Source organism: Triturus cristatus, chromosome 2_2, assembly GCF_964204655.1.
Source record: "Triturus cristatus chromosome 2_2, aTriCri1.1, whole genome shotgun sequence".
Taxonomy (NCBI): Eukaryota; Metazoa; Chordata; class Amphibia; order Caudata; family Salamandridae; genus Triturus; species Triturus cristatus.
The window spans coordinates 811,675,062-811,698,730 of record NC_140582.1 but is presented as its reverse complement, the minus strand read 5'-3'; the positions used below and the strand labels follow the sequence as shown (position 1 = coordinate 811,698,730).

Genomic DNA, 23,669 nt, shown 5'->3' with positions numbered 1-23,669 from the left:
CCGGGTCACGCGGCGCCGGGAGGTGCCGTGCAGATGATGCTGAGGCAGGACGCTTCCAAGCCCCCGTCAGGAAAGAAAGGAGCAAACCTTCAAAGGGAATTAAGATTTTCCTCCCACCAGAGTCCTGGTGGAGGACCTCCAATAGATGGTCCGCCGGAAAGTAAGCCACCGGATCACCCATGCGCAGAATGCTCACAGCCGTGGACACCGAACCGAGCGAGCGAAGGCCGCACCCGCCTCCGTAGAGCCCCGCGGTGGAGAAAGCAAATCCTCCGTGGGCGACGGCTGCAAACTAAGGCAGTCATTCCTGAGGCCAAGCAGGGCGGGCAAGGAAGGGCCAGACCTGGAAGTCAGAAGGAGCCGAAGAATGAGGGACCTGCCGCTCTTTCGACGAACACCTCTGCCCCTGGAAGACCGGGGAGTCGCCCTTCGACGCCGGTGAAAAAGACACCACACGGCGACCAGTCTCCGGGAAGGACGACACCAATATACTTGCCTCCGGAGAAGAAGGAGCATCTGAAGATGAATCTGCGGTACGACCCCTGCACGGAGCCGTAGAATCCGCTGCCTGAGGTAGGACGTCGGCACCAGCTGGTGTCGCCGGACAAGGGACCTCCAAGTCACCCTGCACCGGGGACCGGAGTAGAGCTGGAGCCGCACTGGCCCCGGAGTGCCGCCGACCCGACCCCCGCCGAGGCAGCCACCTGCGCGGGGGATCAAGACAGGCCTGGGGAGTGTCATGAAGCCCTCCGACAGCCGCGGCCCAGAATGAGGCGAAGATCGCTCGGCAGCCCATGCGGCGGGACAATTCAACCTCCGACTCGCCCTCCGACGAGGCAGCCATCTGTGTGGAGGGACGAGAGGGGCCCGTAGAGGGACGAGGGGTCTCCCATCAGCCTCAACCCGGAGCGGGAAGAGGAGGGTCCACCGACCTCCTTGGCTCCGCACGGTCCAGCTGCTGCCGGCGCCGTAGCGGCGTCACCTCGGCCTTAGACAGGGCCACCCTGTCAAAGAACCGAGAGGGGCTCGGGGATGCGACCAGAGCCCCGGCGACCTCCCGCGACACCACAGGTACCCCCACGGGAGTTTGCAGCGAGGCAGAGACGCCGTGGCCTGAAGGAGGTGCCCCAGATGAGCCGCACCCCAACAGTACCACATACTCCAAGCCTGGATCCGAACCAGTCGGCGCCGGGGTCGGAGCCACAGGCGGCGCCGCAGATGGCCCTGCGCAGTGCGAGGGATCCGCAGACGCACCAGGAGGGGAAGTAGGAGGAGATGCCAGCGAGGCCTGTAAATCCGCCGTGTATGTCTCCATTTGGACTCTAGATGCCCCAACACCGGGAAACGGTGGGTAGGACGACATGCGGGGCCGCATTACCCGCAGAGAGTCCACGCCCCCGGTAAGCCGGAAACCAGGCCCCGGGGACAAACTGCATCACCCACCGGGGAGCGACGCTCATGTTACATCGGAGAAAGGCGAGGACGACGACCACGGCCGAGTCTGAAGCCGTCTGTCGAAGCAGACCCAGGGGAGGACGTCGACCTGGAGAGACGCGCCGAGAGAAGTTTCATCCGGCGCTCCCGCCGCCACTTCGGCTTCAACTGTTGGCACTTCGCACAGTCTGTGGTGCCGTGATCCTCCCCCAAACACCACATACAAATGAGGTGAGGGTCCGTCGCCGACATAAGATGCCCACAAGACGTGCAAGTCTGAAAGCCCAAAGGCATTCGCACACCGTTCCACTAAAAAATTGAAGAAAAAAGGGGGCTAATAGGTCCGTAGCAACGATCGGATCCGCGTTGCAAGCGGAAAAGGAAAAAACTCACGTGGGCGCGCCAGGGCGGGTCTTATGTGACCTCGTGGACATCACGTACGCGGACGACGCCTGGGCGGAGTCGTGTGATGTCGCCCCTCCCCCGGCGCGCAGGGGTGCTGTGGCAAAAGGTTTCCGGATCCAGTCTCACACCTGGGGATAATTCTACGTGAAGTAATCTGCGGCTAGTAGTCTCTATCAGATATTAGCGCTTAGAAAAAAGAAATTATGTATCATTATCTACTGGCTAGGAAAACACAAGGCCTCAGTTTACATAAAGGATGCAGGTTCTTCAGGGCATCCTTTTACAAATGGGGAGATAGGTCAAACCTTTCAGATTCCACTGGCTAGAGCATATTTTAAAAGTCAGAGAATCCCATTAGTTGGATCTAAACATTTATTTTTAAAACACCTTTATGTTTGCATGTTTCTGGAATTGCTGCTCAAAACAGCAGTTCACATGAATACAACAGAAGGCGGTGCAACTCATGCAATTAGGTCCATTCATGTTACATAGCCCAATGACATTTTTCTTTGCACACTCTTGCCCTAGATTCCCACCAGGGTGCAGTTCTCCCACACCAACACTGTAAATTGGCCATCTGCGGAGGTCTGGGTGTCACCCTCCTTCCTCTTGGCTACCTCAGTGTACATCAGCTTATTTAACATCTCTGCCCAGATTGCCTGGTCATCCTATGCCTTATCTGCTCAAATTGACCTCAGTTATGAGACATGTCCTTGCACCACTTCAATATCCTGGGCTCCCTATGCGACAACCAGTGGATCGCTATGCAGCATTTTACCAACAAGAGGACTGGGGTTGCGAATCTGTTGGGCATTTCCCCCTGTTTGGCCACAATACTGAGTAGGCAGTGCTGGGCTGTTAGTTGAAAGGGTATCTCTGTTACTATTATGAGTTGGTCTCTGTCTCCTTCCAGTGCCCTTCCAGTCTGACATATGTCCAGACCATGTGTAGTAAGGTGGCCTCTCCATCTCCACATTTGGGGCAGGATAATGGTATGTTAGGGTATATTTGGTGCATGCAATTTGGGAGCAGGTATGTATGATGCAGGTTTTTTAAATGGTTCAATTTGGATCTAGCATTACTGGCTACCTCTTGAACCTGTGCTCGTGCCTTTGTACATTCTGTATCTGCCAATGGAGTCTGCAATACTCTGTCCCAGGCAGATTGCACCCTAAGTGACACTGATGTCTCTTCTCCCTTAAGCGCCGCATACATGCGTGGCACTAGCCCCCTGCCCCCACCGCCTTTCAAGATCTAGTATGGTGGAGGGGGGTGGTGAAGCTGAGAAGCAGTTCCACACCTCTTGTGGAGTGTGCCATCTTTGCAAATTGCAGAAAGTGCATAGAAGAGACTCCAAACATCTCCCTGGCTTCATTGAAGGTTAGAAACAAATCCCTGGGTAAAGGTCGCCCAAAGTCAGGCAGCCCCCATCTCTCCTGGCTTCAATCATACCATCACAGATCCGATGAAATGGCGTCAGACACTCAAATCTGTAGATATCTGCTAAAGGGCGGTTGCTTCAACACTCATTTGACCACCTGCTCCCATGCAAGGGCCACCTGATGCTCCACACAGGGGTTAGTTTTGCCACCCTTATCAAGTAGACCGGAAGGCTGTCTTCCAGACTACATCACTCAGGAGTCTGTGTTGCCAATTTAGAGTCTCACCACACCACTCTGCTGCATCTTGAATTTGGGCAGCGATAGAATTCTAAATCTGGAAAGCCCAGTAGTCCCTTCCCCTCCTGTCCAGTTTCAATACCTCCAGTTGCACTCTACTCCATTTCCCCGCCCACACCAGAGCGACTAGGAGGCGGTCTAGTTCTCAGAAAAATCACCTCGGCACTGGTTGCATGGCATGCTACAAAATAAACAGCCATTATGGCAGGAACACCATTTTTGCAAGTGCTACCCTTCCCGTCATAGAGAATAAAGGTGCTCCAGAAAGCTACTGAGGCACATAGACCATGCAGTACCTGATCATTGTTACGTTGTCTGTGGGTCAGAGCCGTGTAGGTGACCCATCCACCCAAATACAGAACTTTGCCTAGTTCTCATTGGATCCATAACTCGGACAATTCTGAGTGTAGAGTATCACCTAATCGTGCCATACAGTATACTACAGTCTTGTATTTGTTAATGAGAATGAACAAGATCTTAGCAGAAGTGTCCAATTTTAGCAGGAGGGCTGGGATAGACTCTTGGGGATGGGTCAAGTACATCAAAATATGTTGTTGGCCTACATGGAGACAACATGTGAGGCTGCCTCCAACCTCATTCCCAAAGCTGCATTCTCTATCACAGTCTGATTGCAATGCAAGGTGCTCCATAGCCAGCCCATCAAATTCTTGTTTGCTTGGGAACCATGACAATATTCACCTGCCGCATCATTTTTGGCAAGCCTCCCCATAAACCTCCAGTAGCCTGTCCTCTAACATGCCTGCATATGTCTGAAAAAATTCGGACAGAAATCAGTCTTCCCCGGTGCCTTTCTGCAGGAGAGGCTGTCTATGGCGGCCAGTATTTGTTCCCTAGATATCCCTTGTTCTAAGTCAACCCTGTCCATTGGGGAGAATCGCTGCATCTCTAGGCTGTCCAGGGGGTTATTGGACTCCCTACCACCAGGTCTCTTATATAGGAGCGTGAAATATTCTGCAAGTGCTTGATTTATGCTGGCCTGACTCCGTGCTGTTGAACCGTCAGGCTTAGTCAGAGATAGGATCAGCGGGGATGGAGCCTCCTGTTTTAGGAACCATGCCAGCAAACGAACAAATTTATCCCCTTCTTTATGCAACTTTTGGAATGCCTTCGGTGAATGTTTCTCTAGGGATTCTCATGCATGTCATCGCTATTTCCTAGATAACCTCCAGGAGAAATCTCTCCTTCGCTGGATCAATGCTCTCCTGTGCCTGCAATTGTGCTTGTTGTATCGCCTGGAAGGTCAGAGACTGTTCCAAGTGTAGGCGTATACCATACGTCTGACATACACTCCCCTCTCGCTACTGCCTCTAGAGCCTCTCATTCATTTGCATGTGTTCTCATGGATCCCAAACTGCATTCTAGATGTGTGTCTAGGGCTTCATCGATTTCTGTTTGGAACACTAAATCATGTAGAGGTGCCGGGCTCAGCCATCAGGCCTGGTGCCTCCCTCCACCGCCCCCCCCACAGCAGACCCAGCTCTCACAGCTGATCAGTTTGGGGGAGTGATTGGACAGGAAGTCAGTTTAGGTATTGCGCCGTTTGTATTCCAGTGAAGACTTCTCTAGTTTACCAGTATCCTGTATAGTCGTCTGTGGGTTCTGTCAGTGGATGAACAGTAGGAGTTCATCCACGCTGTCGAGGCGCGCCATGATGCCCACCAATGCGGCGGCCAAACTCAGCTTCGTGAGGTGTTGGGAGTGTGTGCCTATCTATGTCCCCGTCCAAAATACAGATGAAATCAAGGGCCCAGATGAGAGGCATGTCAATATATGGTATCAGGATCGCTAGAAGATTCCAACAGAAAGTTCTGTCATTAGAGATGCATATGAATTTAACAGGTTTAGTTCCACCCCACTCAAGATACCATGTAAAGGCACAAACCTACCCTACACGTCTGCATGAGTGTACCTATGCTGGAAGGGTACCCCTAATAAAGTATGTGGAGGAGAACATCTGCCATCTTAATTTCTTCTAAGAGGAACATCCAATTGCCCTGCATCACAAACCAACTATTCGCAGTGGAAGTGGGGACCAGGACTGCCCCCCTAGCACCTCAGTGGCCGCTTCCCTCTCTGCACTGGTCGAGGGTCACAGAGACTTAACCGCTGGGCCTCAGTGCCCATGGCCCGGCTGACAAGGAACTCTCATTCGGAAATGGTAGTTGTACAATAATTGGGCCGGCGTCCTCAGTCTGGAACATAGCCGCACATGGGTCAGCTACTCTCTCGCGCCCCCCATCCCTCTCCACATCTTACCAGCACATGGCCCGGCTGACAAGGAACTCTCGTTCGTTAATGGTAGCTGTACATTAAATGGGCCAGCGTCCTCAGTCTGGGACATGCCGCACACGGGTCAGCCACTCCCTCGCGCCTCCCGCCACTCTCCATGTCTTACCAACACAGAGGCCTCTCCGGGATGCATCCCAGGCGCTCTGGTGTCACCAGGACTACCAGTGCCCCAGGGCCCTTTTACCAAAGGGTAGCCACTATCTTTTGGATTCCACTGTGTGGGAGGCCTTGCCCCAGGAGAACAGAGTGGCTGCATCTGTTGTTATTTAGTCAGCCCAGGAGCTCCCAGTGCAGTGGGAGCTTTAGTTAAGGGCGCTAGTCGAGGCGGGAGAGCAGAATGTTAAAGGATTGCTGTAGTGCAGGATGTCCGAACAACCATCCTGGTTGCCAATGTCACCTCCAAGATTTTTCTTTTTTTTTGACAAAATTGATACAAAACTTGTTTTTCAAACAATGTAATCGAAAGAACACACTTGGATGGGACTAAAGACCGAATATGTGGTGGGAATATAATTCAGGCTGTTTCAACTGTGCCATTGTTTCAAATCGATTTTTGACATCAGGCTTATTTTCTAACCTGACTCACAAAGAATCACCATCTGATTTGCTAGATTCTTGTGAGTCACTGTTCTCACGCAGAGGTTACATATAAATAGGATATAAGATAATTCAACAGGTAAAACTACATTTATTGCAACAATGTACCAACCTGTGCATCTGTGTGGGTTCTGTCAAAGCCATCACCCGCTCCAAATATCATCTTGCATTTCTCTAACCACTACAAAGACATACACAAACATGGATAAAAGATGGTGTTCATGCATTGAAAGCATATTATTTAATATGAGCACATCCTACAAAATAAAAGAAAACACTAGAAAATAAAATGAGCTTAATTTCTTGAGCACTATTGCTACATTTTCCTACTTTTAAAAGACAAAAATGAAAGGAGACTTTACCCACAGACATAGCATCTGATATAATGGAAATACTGCACTGTAACTTTGAAGCGGCTGTGTCCCAGGTGCAATCAATGTAGAGCTCTCTTAGGGTATAGATATTCTTTGATGGATGAGGCACGGCAAAGAAAGGTGGAAGGAAGATAGACGGGAAAGACTCGACAACTTTCGGGTGGAACTTCGCCTTAGTCCGAGGCACAAGCTTGCCCGTGATCAAGGTAGTGTACTGTTGCAGGAGGAAAATAGCCATTACAATGCGGCTGATTCCACGCATGCCACTACGATGCAAGCATTACAATGCATGCGTCATTACAACGCGTAGACTTGACTACGCATTTTTTTACTACGCATATGCTTTTACCACGCATGCCTTTACAACAAATTTTGTTGTAAAGGTATGTATTGTAAAGGCATATGTGTAGTAAAAAAAAAATATACAGGACAATTAGAAATTATGTGCGTGGAAACTGGTGTGTTGGTAGGCAATCCACATTGTTAGAGGCAACGGAGAGACTCTTCTGCTTCCTCACAACGACGTGCCCCCCCCTGCCCCCGACAAGCTGTCTGCACAAACCACAAGGGGGACTGGGCCTTGGGTGGGTGGCTATTATTTTAGGGGCCATGGGGGGTGAGGGGCGCAGGGGTAATGTTTAGGGTTTACGGCAGGGGAAGTGCTGGGTGACAGCGGGAGTCGCGTTGGGGTAGGGTTTTAGGGTAGGGGAAGGGTATTGTTTTTAGAAGGGTTGGGGTGCGCCAGGGACCGGAATTAGGGTCTAAGGTAGGGGTCAGGGAAACTTTTACCACTCGTATGCTTTTTAGCATACATGCTTTTACAACGATTTCCATTGTAAAGGCATGCGTGGTAAAGGCATAGTCATTCAAAAAATATGTGCGGTAAAGGTTTGCGTAGTAATGGCATTCGCATTGTAACACATGCATGGCAAAGGCATGCCTTATAATGGAATGCGATGTAACATAATACAACTGTTGCAGGCTAGAGAATACTTGCAGCTCACTCATGCAACTAGCTGATGAGATCACTATGAGATACACTTTCTTCCACGTTAGCAACCTGAGAAGGCAAATGTGCATTGACTCAAATGTAGTGCACCTAAGAAAACGTGAGAACCAAATTCTGAACAAGTTGAGGCATTACAAAAGTTTTTTGTGTAAACATGTGGGTCAGCCATTTTGGAAGAAGCATCACAAGAGGTGATTTAAGTTCAGTTCGTAAACTTTATTCGGATAAACATTGTATCCATAAAAGTACAAAACAGTAAAAACAATGTAAATAACAGGAGAGGAGTAACAATAAATGTTAACAAGAATTTACAATTGCAAAACACAATGTTACAAGCTCAAGGTTGTAGGTAAGATGAAAAATTCATTATCAACAAATGTAGACTTAACCATTCGTGACTTAAAAACTCAGGGATTGAGCATTGTCTTGCATGCCCTAGTAGCAATTCTCATTCTTCATCGGTCAGGGCAAGCATACTTAGAATCCAAGCTAATAGGCCTGCTCTTGTTAAAAAAAAAAGGGTAAAGAAGCCCCTTGCTGCATTTCATGTAATATTTGCAAAAAAGCAAAAAATGTAGTGTAGATTGGCCACTCACCCCATCACATGGACAGGGTACTGAATCAAGTTTCGGATGGTAGCCAAGAGGAAAGCACAGTGCAAATTTGACTGTCCCTGCTCTCAAGCGGAATAAAAGGCTCCTTTCTCAGTAACTTATAGGTAAAACAAGATAATTTGGTAGGTGATTTAAATAGAGATGTCTGACTAGGTAACTGCAAAAAAGGGTGAAAAGGCTGACAAATAGCATTTAACTGTAACCACAGCAAAGCCTTGTTGGGCTAATGGTGGGAATAAAATAAGGATGTCAGATAACTGGGCTAGCTGTCTGCAATAGCAACACAACAAACCTTTCAGCTGACTATGTCCATCCTGGCATTTGAAGATCCTACAAGATGTTGTACGACCAGGGAGATGCCCTGGAGACAACCAGCTCCAGACACATAGCGCCTCCCGGCACAGGACTCACAGTAGCTGTCTGCATTGAGAACGAACCCAAGCAGCCGTTACCTGTGGGGTGAAGTTCATGCAGGATAGCCAAGCTTAAATCTACAGTGGTTTGGTGCCATTTGCAGAGCAGGAGGATCTACACCTTTCTTGAACTAAGATTTAGGTAGGGCTCAACATTTGGTTCTTGATGACGTTGTGACAGGTTGAAATGTGTTTCAATAGATCATGATCCTTCTTGCAGTGAGAATAGATTCAAGATGTTACATATAAACTCTCAAGATTATAGGCAATAGGGTGGTATGCGATGGAAAAGTTTTGTTTTTAGATATTGCGGTTCCCATCTGGAAAAGCTGATAGTGGTCTGAGAAGGCCATTACAGGACTGTTTCACAGAAACTCATGACTGTATACTATGTGTATATCAGTAATCTGTGATCAACTGAGTCCAAGAAGGATCAGGAAGCAGGGGCCATTTTCGATGCAGGTTTGGTCATTGATGAGGATGCCATCTTTGTGTTGCAGAGTTTTCTGAACCAGGACTGGTAATTCTTCCGTCAGTTTCACTGGTTGATCGCAATAATATTTTGATGAGAGGTAGGCAATTATTGGAGTGGCAGTTGACTGGGGTGAGCTGCTCCTGGGTGAGTTTTTTCTTTTTAGCAGGGAGTGTGTCCAGTTTTAAGATCGCTTGTAAGTGCTCTTGGGCTGACACAGCATTGCCATTGTTGATAAAAGATGGGACAACATGTCCATGTAGCGAGTTCATGATCTAGGAGTCAGTCCTAATTGCCAAGCCAGATCCCCCCCTTAACAGAGGGGGCATAACCTTGAATTAGATGAAGTCCCATGGTTGGTGATCTGTCTCCATTTCTTTTTTATTGTCTGCTTATTAAGGGCTTATATTTGGAGAGTTTATGATTTTACAGTTTGGAGGATCATAATTTAGGTGGAGTGCCTCGTTACACATGTTTTTTTCACGTTAGTATTGCATGTGGACGGGGCATCGTCGAGAGGCTGATTAAACCTTCTTGCAGGATGCTTATGGTTAAGTTCTTGAAGAAGCAGAATGTTTGCTTTTCTTTTCAGTTGACATGGGTGTTTTGCTGTAGCATGGAGGATGGATATGGCAAAGACGTCAGTTCAATACATGGGTATCATGAAATTGGACCACAAGAGGGAGGCACTTTTTTAAAAGAAGGTCAAATGTTTTGCCTTTGGAGAGGTTATGTTCCCTGATGAATTACTTGAGGTCAAGTAACTGCATATAGGGATTCCATTAATATGTGTGTGCTCAAGTCACAGGGACAGTTGGGGGTTTTGAGGAAGTTGGTTAGGTATGGTGGATGGCAGCAGCAGAGGAGTACACCATTTATAAGAGGGACACCTAGTTTTATCTGGGTGGAAGGGGAAAGGGTGGTTTGCAGATCAGATTGAAGGATGTCATTTGAGACAGAGAGCATGAGAAGTGACGGGAGGGCTCAAATGATCTTGGTGTTGATGATTCACTTATAGTGTAGGACCTGGAGCACCTGTGGATGATTGAGGGTCTTGCATGCAGTCTACATATTGTAGCCTAGGAATGGGGACGCATAGGATGTGTACAGAAGTGGGTGTGAGTCTCGACTGTGACCAAGCGTAAATCTAGATAGTGTTCTTTTATGTCAGTTGCATGGATGTTTGCACAGTGTGCACTGATAAGAATGATTATGAGGTTTGTACTGATTGAGGTATATGTATGCTTGTGAGTAGATTATGAGATTCTTGCCATTTGCAAGTGCGGTTTGGAAGTGAGTGTAGGCAATTTGAGTGATGTAAGATGTACGAGGCACAAGGTGTAGAAAGTTTATATGAGGGAATGGGGTTTTCTCATTAGGTCTTACCTGGTCCAAAAATGCCCAAAAAGCTGAATCCTCATTGTTGTGTGACCCAAATAGTGGATGCCCAGGAGAACACAACTTAAGGGAGGGGGAGAGGGGCATAAGCCAGAGAGAAGTACAGGTTTGGCATGAGAAGACACAAATCTCAAAAAAGCAGTTAGTAGCTCAGTGTTGTTTGAAATGTTCAACAGATTAATAATTTTTTCGTGAGGCAAGTCCATTAGGCCTGAATGTCTACCGAAAACTCAGTACAGTGCATCCAGTTGTGTCAGCATGAACACTACAGTGTTCATGTAGCAGGCACAGTGCTGGTACTATAAAGCTAAGTTTTCTAAATCCGTTTGGAGGCATGACGACGATCTTTAACAGAGTGAATGACTCTTTGCTATGGTCTGCAGACCAACAGGCATTGGAAGGGCAGAAGACAACCAGGCATCGTGAAGTTAAGACCTGGCTCCCATTACATCCTCATGTTGTGATTTATTGCCTGGAAGCACACGAGGGAAGGAGCTAGTCTTCAATTTTTTGCGATAAAACTTGAAATACAAGGTTCTCTGGGGATAGGTGAGCAAGGTTTGAAGGAGCTGTAAGATATAAGTATATTAGCTTGTGTACTGCTGCAAACGAATGGCATTTGGTAAAATAGGATCCAAAAATTGCATTCTTGATGTGCAAGATTTCTATCAAACTAGATTTGACTTTTATTGTTTCAAGACTTTGGCAGCTGAATATGTAACCTCACTTTCCAATGAAGTGCCCATGTGACTACTATTCGAAAGCTAGAGGCCAGTATATTAATACTGAAAAGGTACCCACCCTCAGCATGCTGAATGTAAGACCTAGGAATCTCAGTCACACAGATAGCCTTAAAACACACAACTGAGGCAGAACAAATGATGTGACTGGTGCCAAAGCCCCCGCTTGTCTGACCAAGGACTGTCTTAACTTCAGCTCCAAAATTCCCAACGCTTTAAACAGTGTCAGAGTAAAAAACACTAACTTCAGCATGGTAGCCTCCAGCACATCAGAAATCGAAAGGCGGAGTGGGAAATGTCCTGCATGGGCAGTGTGTTTCTACCCGGGCCATATTAGATTTAGGAGGAGGCAGTGTCTACCCTAATTTCTCCAACAAAGGTAGTGACTCTGAAAAAGAGCTTAATGTTCCCAGTCAGGGGAACAATGCAGTGCCCCAATTGTATGAAAGCAGGATCTGCTTTGACAGTTGCCCCCACTTTTTGCTTAGCGTCAGTATGTTTTTGACTACTCTGACTGTGATAACGCTAATCAGGACCCCAGTCACAGTGCTTTCTTCCTAAATTAACCATGGTAAGTACTTCTGTTCATCCCCAATTGGCTACTGGTGTATTCTCATAAGTCCCTAGTATATGGTACTAATGTACAATGTACTGGGTGGGTGGGACAATACATGCTGCAGCCCATGGGAGACCCCTGGTGTACCTGTGCCCTCCCATGGACCGCAGCATGTATTGTCCCACCCGTGGGAGCCCACTTAAACTGTGACTACAGGCCTGCATTGCAGCCTGTGAGAGTTGGTGCTTGCATCACTCATGACAAATATAGGTTTCCTTATATCCGAGGTCAAGGCACTTAAAGGAAAATAAGTAACTTACCTGTAGCTATGGTTACCCAGTATTTGTATCTTTCATAGATTCACATGCCTGAATCATTCCCCATCGTCGAGATGGGAGTCCCACGGTATCATAATCAAGCAGTATTCAAATATTGCCCTAGGCTTGAATGGCCCTGAGCCATGTTCCATATAGCCTATTTATGTCCTTTTTAAACAAGCATTTTCAATGCAATAGGTCTCGCATTATTAAAGTTTGAGCTGTTGGCATTGCTAATAATAATGCAACACCAATAGCAGCTCAAAGATTCAGTAATGTGAGACCTACTGCATTGCAATTGTTTTTTTTATATAGCACAAACTTGAATGAAAGGTGTGTATTTATGTTGCATTGAGTACAGTGTAATTATGTGTTGTGTTATTATGTGGCACAGAGTGGTATTGTGTGCAGTGTATTTATCTTGCATTAAGTAGAGTAATTATGTAACGTGCAATTATGTAGTACTGAGTGGTACGTGGAGTGTATTTATGTTGTATTGAATATAGTGTAATTATGTGATGTGTAATCACACAACCACACCCAACCACAAACACAACACACACACATAACCACACACAACCACACACACAACCACACACACAACACACAAACAACCACGCACAACCACACACAACCACGCACAACCACACACAACCACGCACAACCACACACAACCACACACACCACACACATACACCGACACACAACCACACATACAACCACACACAACCACACACACAAACACAACCACACACCCACAACCACACACATACAACCACGCACACACACTACCACACACAACTTAAGGGAATCGGGTAACGGAAAGAGAAAGAACTCTATCCAAAATCACAAGTTTTCAGTCCAGTCAGAAAGTATGACTTAGCCCCAACGAGTCCTTGTTTTGTAGCTAAGCAGATACAGTCAATTATTTCAGTAAGCCTGACGCGACATTAGAAAAAGAGAAGTATAGTGCAATTATTAGGCACGCATTGTTTACCTTGTAACCACGTAAATGTTTGCCGCGCATTTTCATTTTTTTACCTTGTAACCGCCTTCATTTATTTTACCTTGTAACTAAGTAAATATTTGCCGCGCATTTTCATTTACTTTGCCTTGTAACCGCTATTTTACCTTGTAACCGCGTAAAAATTAGCCACGCATTCCTCCCAATTAAGCAACAAACTGTATTGCAGCCGCAAAGCCACAAGTAAAGTGATCGCAAAACTGAAAGCAAAGCCACAAGATGTATTTGTTTTACTGTCCGTTTCTTCTCTACTAGTGTATTCATCTTTCTCTTAGTTTGTGCGTTTCTATCTCTCTCTCAGTCTATCGGTGTGTCTCTGTCTTTGTATATGCTCCTCTGTGCCCGTCATGCTCCGCTATATGTGTCTACCTCTGTGTATACTGTATTTGCGTGTATGTATCAAACTCTATAGGTGCCTTTTAGTGTTTATAAGTTTCTGTCTTTATCTCTGCCTCTGTTCCTCTTTGTCTATCTGTCTCAGTTTCTAGCTTTGTGTATGTGCCTCTGTATCTGTATATCTCTTTGCTTGTTAATCTCCTTTTCTATGTGTGTGTACGTCTGTTTTCTTGTACCTAGGTCTAGCTCTGTGAATTTCTGTCTATATGTCTATAACTCTATTTGTAAGCAAGCGCCATTTTAGATTAAGGGAATCGAGTAACGGAAAGAGAAAGAACTCTATCCAAAATCACACGTTTTCAGTCCAGTCAGAAAGTATGACTTAGCCCCAACAAGTCCTTGTTTTGTAGCTAAGCAGATACAGTCAATTATTTCAGCAAGCCTGACGCGACATTAGAAAAAGAGAAGTATAGTGCAATTATTAGGCACGCATTGTTCACCTTGTAACCGCGTAAATATTTGCCGCGCATTTTTCATTTTTTTTACCTTGTAACCGCCTTAATTTATTTTACCTTGTAACAAAGTAAATATTTGCACCGCATTTTCATTTACTTTGCCTTGTAACCGCCTTCATTTATTTTACCTTGTAACCGCGTAAAGATTAGCCATGCATTCCTCCCAATAAAGCGACAAACTGTATTGCAGCCGCAAAGCCACAAGTAAAGTGATCGCAAAACTGAAAGCAAAGCCACAAGTAAAGCAATCGCGAAACAGAAAGCAATCGCTTTTGGAAGCAGAGACAGCCGCCAATGGTGCGCGCGCCACAGATACCCATATGCTTTCAATAATCGTGCCCGTGTCTGGGCATGATAATTGAAACCAGATAGGCTTTAGTGCGCGTTACAGACACCAATAGGCCGGGGGCGGAGCGATGCGCCCGCCTTTGGCCTATTGCGTGCTCTGTCTAAAAAATACAGCCACTAAAAGTCCAATAATAGAAGACAAAACAAAAAACACACGCACGAGCGTGTACGATTCCAGGGTCCATTTCTGAACCCCGGACAAAAGAACTCTCGCTGCGTGAGCACTGCTACGCAGTGCAACGCTAGGCACGAGACCTAAAAAGGACTAAATGTTGAATGTAGCCAATCAGTTGCTAGCACCCTCTAGAACCTTCCAAGCAGAGGCAATTTCCCACAGATTTTCCCAGCACAAGTGAGAAGTGAGTGTCTTAATGTACTAAGGAAACCGCCTCTACAGGGAGGAGGGTGGGTGCATGTGAATCTTTGAAAGATACCAATACCGGATAACCGTAGTTACAGGTAAGTAACTTATTTTCTTATCCAGTATTGGGTAATCTTTCGTAGATTCACATGCCTGTATCAGAATAGCAAGCAGTCACATCCAATTTTTCAGTTTGTCAGTTGTGGATGGTGGGAGACTTAACACATAGTAAACCCAAAAAATCTTAGGAACAAGAAAAAACACCCAGAGGGCTATACCTTTGCGGATTGTTATGTGAATGGATGCACAGAATATACTCTTAAAAGTATGGTAAAAACATCACTTATGTAACAACATCTCCATATACACAGTATTAGCGAGAAGGGAAGAAAGAATAATAGCGTAACCAATAGTACACTTTACTTCGATATGCTCTCTCTATATTTTTTTATATTCTAGTATTTGCAACCACCATAAAAACAAAATACTCTTTTCAAGGGCTAGAAAGAGGCTTACCTTAATCGAAAAGATGGTGAAGTACTGCCTGACCCACCGCTGCATCCGCATCTTGTGCAGATTCCAGGCAGTAGTGCTGCTTGAAGGTATGAGTGGTACTCCAGGTTGCAGCACGACAGATCTTTTCCAAAGTCACCCCTGCGAAGAGGGCCGCTAAAGTAGCAACCACTCTGGTAGAGTGAGCCTTTGCTGTCCTTTCCAAAGGTTTGTTGCCTTTGACATGACAGAATTGAATCGCAGCTGATATCCATCTTGTGATGGTGGCTTTTGTTATTGCAGTCCCTTCCCTGCCTTGGCCATAGGCAATAAGTAATTGATCAGTCTTTCGAATGTCCTTCGTTCTCTCAAGATAGAACTTGAGACAACATTTGACATGCACTGTATGTAGCGCTTGCTCTGCAGGCGTTGATGGTTACGGAAAAAAAGACCAGAGTATAACCGGATCATTGAGGTGGAATTGAGAAGGCACTTTAGGGATAAATGTGAGATTAGTCCTTAGAATCACAGCATTCTCAAATATTAAAAAAGGTTTCTTAATGGTGAATGTCTGGATTTCGCTTACCCTCCTGGCTGAAGTGAGGGCCAGTAGAAGGGCGACTTTCCATGAGAGGTATTTCAATTCAGCTTTATGAATGGGTCCAAATGGTCTTTTCATGAGTTGTGCAAGAACCACGTAGAGGTTCCATTCCGTTGGAGGTGCTAGCACCAGAGGGAAAGTACGGAACAGCCCCTTCATGAATTGTTTGATAAGGCTTGAGGCACAAAGAGAAGTGGCACTGGAAGCTCTTTTATAGCGAGAGATCGAAGACAGATGTACCTTAACTGAAGAGAAGGCTAAACCTGATTTTGCCAAAGAGAGAAGATATGGTAAAATCTGTTGTGGGGCTACTTGAAATGGATGCAGGTCATTTTGTTGGCACCAGCCACAGAACCTTTTCCATTTTTAGTTTGTACGTCTTGTTGGTGCTCTCCGCTCTAGATTTTGAGGGATTATCTCTACACTCTTACGAAATGCTCAAGTCTCTAAAATCCAAGAATTCAGAAACCAGGTGTGTAAGTGCAGCGTCTCCGGATTCAGGTGGTGCACTTGACCGTTGTCACTGGACCAAAGAGGAGGAAACAGCTGCAGACAAATGGGTCTTGTTTCTGAGAGGTGAAGAAGTTCCGGGAACCAATGTTGCCTGGGCCACCTGGGCGCGATGAGAATCAGGCGACATCCTTCCAGCTTTATTTTGTCATTATCCTAGGAATCAATGGGGTGAGGGGGGGGAAAGCGTAAGCATATATCCCTGACCATAGCATCAAAAGGGCATTGCCCTGAGATCCCGGGAGGGGGTACCTGCTGGTATAGGACTGGCTTTTGGTGTTGTTGTTCATGGGAAACCGGTCCAGAGCTGGTTTTCCCCATAGAGCAAATACTCCATCCAGCTGGAATTGCCTGAGTTCCCATTCGTGGCAATTGTCTGGAGCTCTGCTGAGAGCATTGACAGCATGTTCTGTAAACCTAGAACATGTTCGGCTCTAAAAGCAATCCCGTGCTCTGCTGCCCAGCTCCACAGTCTTTGTGCTTCTAGAAAAAGCATGAGAGATTCGGACCCTCCCCGTTTGTTTATGTAGAAAAACTGGTGGTGTTATCTACACGGACCAGTACGGAGGCGCCTGCCATCCTCGGCAGGAAGGCATGCAAAGAGGGATATAGCTTTCAACTCCAGGCTGTTGATATGACTGTTTTTGAGAATTGGACCATTTGCATTGAATCTGAAGGTCTTGCAAATGGCCTCCCCAGCCTTCCATTGAGGCATTCGTTGTCAGGATGTAATCCGGTATGTTTTGCAAGAATGTCAGTCCTTTTGAAAGGTTTGGGGTGTGGTACCCCCATTTCATTGCTATCTTCATGGCCGAAGTAATCCGAATGAGGTCTTCGAAAAATCCCGAGGTGTGAAGCCATTGTCTTTGCAATTCTTCTTCGAGAGGTCTCATTTTGAGTCTGGCGAAGGGAACCAAGTCGATCGCTGAAGAGCACATCCCTAGCAGCGACTTATATTTCCTTACAGAAACTGACTTTTTCTTGAGATGGCCATAGCCAAATGACGTAATCAGGTTTGACGTTCTTCCAACAAGAATGCTTTACGTTCGATTGCATCCAATCTGGCTCCCAGGAATGGTGCTATTTGATTGGGAATAAACGAGGAATTTGTGACAATGACAGTCAACCCCAACTTGCTGAAAAGCGCCAAACCATGAGAACGTAGGGCTGCCGCCACTGGCGCCAGGGATTCTGCAAATATCCTGGGTGCCGATTTGAGGCTGAAAGGGAGAACCTTAAATTGGTAGTGGGTACCAGCCACCGCGAATCTGAGGAATTTCCGATGCTTCCGATGAATGAGGATTTGGAAATCTGCTTCTTCCAAATCAAGGGAGGTCATCAAATCTCCTTTGTTGGGACGTTGTAAGATTTCGGTCAGAGTTACCATCCTGAAAGTTTGCTTCCTCAGGAACTTGTTTAACTTTCTAAGATCCAAAATTGGTCTCTATTCCCCTGACTTCTTCATAATCAAGAAGAAATAGGAGTGGAAACCTTGCCCTCTTTGCAGAGTTGGAACTTTCTCGATGGCTCCTTTTGGGAGCATAACTTTTGCTTCTTTCTGCAATAAGTAAAGACGAGGGGGAGGGGCTCCCCTGGGTGGCATAGTTGGAGGTTTTTGTACGAACTCCAGCGTGTGACCGAAGGTAATCAAATCCAGCACCCAACGGTACGATGATATACTCTCCCATTGCTGGACGAAATTGGAAGTCTTTGCACCCACAGGAGGGAAAAAGAGGGGGAAGCTGGTACCCTGGTGAAATCATTGCTTTCTTCCATTGTCCCTGCCTTGAGTCGATGTTCTCTTCCGACCCCCTTGGTGAGAGAAACCAGCCGTGGCCGGTTGACGGTAGGCAGAGGGTTGGTTGGATTGCCTATATTGTGGTTGGTATTGTTGTGCCCTTTGGAAGTTTCCTCTGTAAGTGGAAAAACCACATCCTTTTGCCCCTCTGAACAGTACTTTCCTGTATTGGAGGGAACCTAAGGATTTAGCTGTATCCGTGTCCTTTTTGATGGATAGAAGTGCCTCATCTATATGTTTGCCAAACAAAGCGTCCCCATCAAAAGCCATATCCAGAACCTTTGACTGGACCTCTGGTCCAAATGTGGTTGCTTTTAACCACCCTTGGTGCCTTAAGACTGCTGCACCTGCCAGTTGGCGGAACCCCGTGTTGGCTATGTGCATAGCGCAGTCTATTGTCTCCGAGGCGGCCCGCTCTCCTTCTATGAGGATCTTTCTGGCTTCCTGCTTTTTGTCCTCAGGAATATGGTCTAGTAAAGAGGCCATATCCGACTACATTTGTCTATCGCAGCGTACTATGATAGCCAAAGCAATGGCCACCTTGATGGTAGTAGCAGCCATGGTGGAGAAACGCTTCCCCATAATGTGTAACTCATGCCCTTCTTTGTCCAGAAGGAGTGGAGATCGGGGTGACTAGGTTCTTAGATCTCCTTTGTGCCGCCTGCGAAATAAAATAATCCGGCTTCGGATGGCCTGTCAGACAAGAGGGTGAAATTTCAGAGGGCTCTGTACTTTTTGTCTATGCGAGAGCGCACTGGTGGTATTGTGGCCGGAGTCATCATTATCTTTATACCCTCTTGCCAAATGTAGTCTATAATTGGAATTGTGCGCATTGACTTCTGGCCACCGAAGTTGGAAATCCGGTTGAAGGTGTCGTCGTCAACAGAATCATTGCAAACAGAAAAGTCAACGGTATCGTTGCTGACGTCATCAATTGCGTCGTCTCGCAACCGCCCATGATCTCATCGATGGTGTCTTCATCAGCTTTGTCACTGTAACCCTCGCCGACTGCACAGATGGGGCAGACTTTGATGGCGTCAACGATTTCTTCATCGACGGTATGGGCCCAGAGATGGCTGTTGTTGTCATCGAACCCAAAGTCGATGGGGCAGACGGCGTAATCGTGTAACTTGTTGTTGTCGATGACCCAAACACTGTCGTTGACGATGGTGTCAGCGAGGGGGATTTTTCAACAATGCTCTTCCCCAGATCCGATGAAGAGGCTCTATGGTGCGTATTTTCTCTCCTCAGAGGGGAAGAGGAAACAGAAGACGAAGGCTCAGAGGAGACCTTAGAAAGTTTCCCTTTTTTTGAGCACTTTCTTTCTGGAGAGGGTTTGAGGTGTTTCCTGCCCTCTCCAGAGCCTTTCTCTTGAGATCTTGCTCTCTTATGAGGTCTGGGTAAGCCATCACTGTCCTCTTCCGATGACTTGCGGTGCTTAGTGGACTGTAAACACAAAAGCAGCCTCCCCTCTCCATATTTTAAAGTCTTAGAAGGGAAAGTGTGAAACACTTTGTACTGTTTTATTTCATGGGCTGGGTGGAGGCAGTAAATGCAGTCCTAGTGAGGATCATCAACATGAACTCTCTTCTTGCCACAGGTCTTGCAGACCCGAAAGACTCCTTTCTTATCATACATAAGTAGAAATCTTTAGAAGAAAAAACCTAGTAGGTAGAAGAAAAATTGAGTATAACTCAAAGAGACTCCCTTCACACACGACGTCCGGTGAAAATCTGAGGGAAACTGCCTCTGCTGGGAAGGTTCTAGAGGGTGCTAGCAACTGATTGGTTGCTTTCAACATTTAGTCCTTTTTTGAAAGCACATAGATAGGCTATATAGAACATGGCTCAGGGCCATTATAGCCTTTGGCATTATTTGAATACTGTTCGAATATGATACCGTGGGACTCCCATCTTGAAGACGCGGAATGATTCAGGCATGTGAATCTATGCAAGATACCCCAATACTGGATAACCTATAAGTCACCCCTATAGCAGGCTCTTCAGTCCTGAGGGTAAGGTGCTTGGTTATAAGAGTGTGGGTGCCCTTGCATGAGCAGGACACCCCTACAAACCCGGGAGTCGATTCTCCAGGCTTTGAAAGTGTGGTCAGCCTTTTTAATACATATAGTGGACATCGGTCATTACGAAATGTCTATATAGTGTGTGCACTGAACTCAGTCATGTTTGGTATCAAACATGCTGGAATCATATTCCAACACAGATTCCAGTGTTGGAAGTATTATCCGATGCACGGGGGGACTGATCCCTTGGCCCCCCCAACAGTCTTTCAGGGTCTGACAGCAAGCTAGTGCTGCTGCAGACCAAAGACACAATCCTGCATTCCTGTTGCTAAGCCAAGCTCGGGCCGGGGAAGGCAGAACAATATGTTTCCTGTCACAGGGAGGTGTGACAATCTCTGACAGGACTTTGTGTATTGGACTGTTGGAGGAGGGGGGTGGGCGCTTGCCAGCACCCCAGACTGCTTTGAAGGGCACATGTGGTGGCTTCCTTGCATGCAGTTTGAGCCACTTCAGGGAGTCTTTGGCTCCCGCTCTATGGCACAAAACTAGAGAAAGGACATGGGACTATCGTTCTCTCTGTCCAGCCCCTCCTCTGGGAGGGAACCCTGAACGGTTCCAACCCTTTCTCTGGGGTACTTTACAGCTTACCTGTGGGTGGTTCCTTAGATTTGCCATGGGACAAGACTCAAGCCTGAAACCACGTCACTCTTCAACTGTCTGGACACTTGGACTTCGACTGGAACCAAGACTGCATCAAGGAGAACTCCTGCTGCTCCTGGTCTCACTGTTCTGCAACTCTTCTTTGTTGTCTGTGCTTCTTCCAGGATCTTCACCAGACTTGTTTGCATCAAGGACACCCAAAGTATTCTCCCTTGGAGTGAAGGAGTCACTCCCTTGCATCTGCAGGTAGCACAACGAAGCTGACCTGTCTGCTGCTCCTGATGTCCCACGGACCCTGAAAGGCTCAGAACACAAGTGGTGGTGCTGCAACTCCCTCAAGGCCTGACCAGTCCTCTCTGCAATTTTGAGGCCAGAATCCCTCTTTAGAACCGCAGGGACTGAACCCCTGTGGACCGCATCAACTTGCCGTTTTCCAAGGCTTGTTGGCTCTGCACTCCAGAGAACTTCAGGCTACAAGAAGCTCCAGCCTCCACCATATATTTCTGTTGAGTACAGCGTCCTCACCGCATCCTCTGCACCTTGGGCCATCCTTCTTGGTGTGCTGCTCGAGGTAGACAGTTCTTCTCTTCCAGAATCCACCCTTGAGTTCCACCAACTTCTTCACCTTCTCCAGAGGCCCTTTTATCCATGTCTTCCTTTATTGTCTACGGAGGTTTCCGACGTCTCTTCACCCCTTTGCACCTGGCTTTCCTGCTGTAGGTAACCTGGTCTCTAGGGCAGCCCTGGGCTGGGTGGCTCTCCAATTTCCCGTCCTCCAAGGGCATTCTTGGGGGTCCTCCTTCTGCAAAACTGCAACTGCAACTTCTCCACTGACTTCCATTGGGCAAGCAGCTGTGTTCCCACTCTGCCCACAGACTTCGTGGAGGTCCTGGGCACTTACCTTAGGTGGTTCCTTGTGATCCCGGCTCCTCTGTGTCTTCTGGTCTAAGTCCCGGCCTCTCCTGAAGTTGATATTCCACTTTCTTAATATATGGTTTGGTCTCCCCCTAGAGACTACTGTATTTTGTGCTACTTACCTTATTGCCATTGAGGTACTGTTGTGTATTTGTGTTTAATTCTCCGTGTAGGAGATATACCAATGTTTTAGTGAGTGTTGTGTAATAAATGAACAAGTTACTCACCTTCGGTAACAATATATCTGTAAGAAACAGATTAGTTATAGATTCCTTACCTTAGAATTACCCCCAGGCATCAGACTGGATCCGGAAAGTTTTTCGTCAGCAGTACCCCTGAGCGTCAGAAGGTTGCGTTGGTCGTCTCTGCGTTCGTCGTTGTGGTCGCCGGGATGATGTCGCGGTAGCTACATAGACGCCGCCCTCGCACACTGACGTCAGTTCTGTACACGACTTTCCACGCCACATGTGTAGAGCCATGCAAGATACTGACCACTGGTGCACAAAACTATGGCCCCGAAAGGATGTCCTTAACCCTAGAAGTCAGTTCACAGAACGGGGAGGACGGGTGGGGCGGTAAGGTATCTATAACTAACCTATGTTTCTTACAGATATATCGTTACCGAAGGTAAGTAACTTGTTCACCTGAAAGAAACAGTTAGTTATAGATTGCTTACCTTAGACTACATACCCCTGCAATACCAACCCCATGGTGGGTCTGCGAACTAAGTTCACACCAGAAAGTCCTGGAGAACAGAACGGCCAAAGAAGCAGTCTCTCTGGACTTGGCTGTCCAGTCAGTACTGTTTAGTGAACATGTGCAACGTTGCCTACGTAGCTGCCTGACAGATGTCCTTTAGGAAGACTCCGCATCCCAAAGCAGTGGTAGCTGCCGTCGCCCTGGAGGAATGGGCACGAAGTCCCACTGGAGGCTCCTTCTTTGCCAAAGAATAGCAGGCTTTGATGCACAGAACGACCCACCTGGAGATGGTACGTTTGTGCACAGCCCCACCTTTCTTAGCGACCATGTAACCAACAAAGAGCTGGTCGTCCACCCGGAATTGTTTAATGCGATCCAAATAGAAAGAAAGCTCACGTTTTGGATCTAGACGGTGGAGCCTCTCTTACTCTTTTGAAGGATGCGGAGATGGAAAGAAGGTGGGCAAACTGATGGTTTGGCCAATTTGGAATAATGGGAAGAAGAACAAGTTACTTACCTTCGGTAACGATGTATCTGTAAGAAATATTAGTTAGTTAGATTCCTCACCTTAGAATATCCCCAGGCGTCAGGCTGGATCCGGAAAGATTTTTGTAGCAATACCCCTTGCGCATCGGTAGGCGTCGTCTGCGGCTCCGCGTACGTCGTCGGCGTCGGAATGACGTCGGAGTACTTAGACGCCGCCCTCGCGCGCTGACGTCAGTTCTTATACATAGCTTTCCGCGCCAGGGACGCTGAGCCATGCAAGAGACCGACACTGGTGCCAAAAAATCTAGGGCCCTGAAAGGGAGAACCTTAACCCTAGATGTCGGTTCGCAGAACGGGGAGGCTGGGTGGGTCGGTGAGGAATCTAACTAACTAATGTTTCCTACAGCTACATCGTTACCGAAGGTAAGTAACTTGTTCATCTGAAAGAAACACGTTAGTTAGATTCCTCACCTTAGAATAGATACCCCAGCAATACCAACCCCGGAGGTGGGCCTTGTAGGAGAGTAGGGTCTGCTTTCTATGTTCACCCCCACTTTTTGCTTTTGCTTTACTGGTTTTCGAC

At 47.0% G+C, this 23,669-nt stretch overlaps 1 protein-coding gene across 19 annotated transcripts in view; it reads right to left on the bottom strand.

The window, feature by feature from the left end:
- FRYL (FRY like transcription coactivator) overlaps positions 1-23,669 on the bottom strand; it is a 2,516,714-nt gene that overhangs the window by 155,378 nt on the left and 2,337,667 nt on the right. For all 19 annotated transcript variants that reach the window (XM_085642132.1, XM_085642134.1, XM_085642126.1 and 16 more), the window contains one exon: positions 6,538-6,606. In XM_085642132.1, coding sequence (XP_085498258.1) covers positions 6,538-6,606 — 69 coding nt within the window. The remainder of the gene's footprint in view (positions 1-6,537; positions 6,607-23,669) is intronic.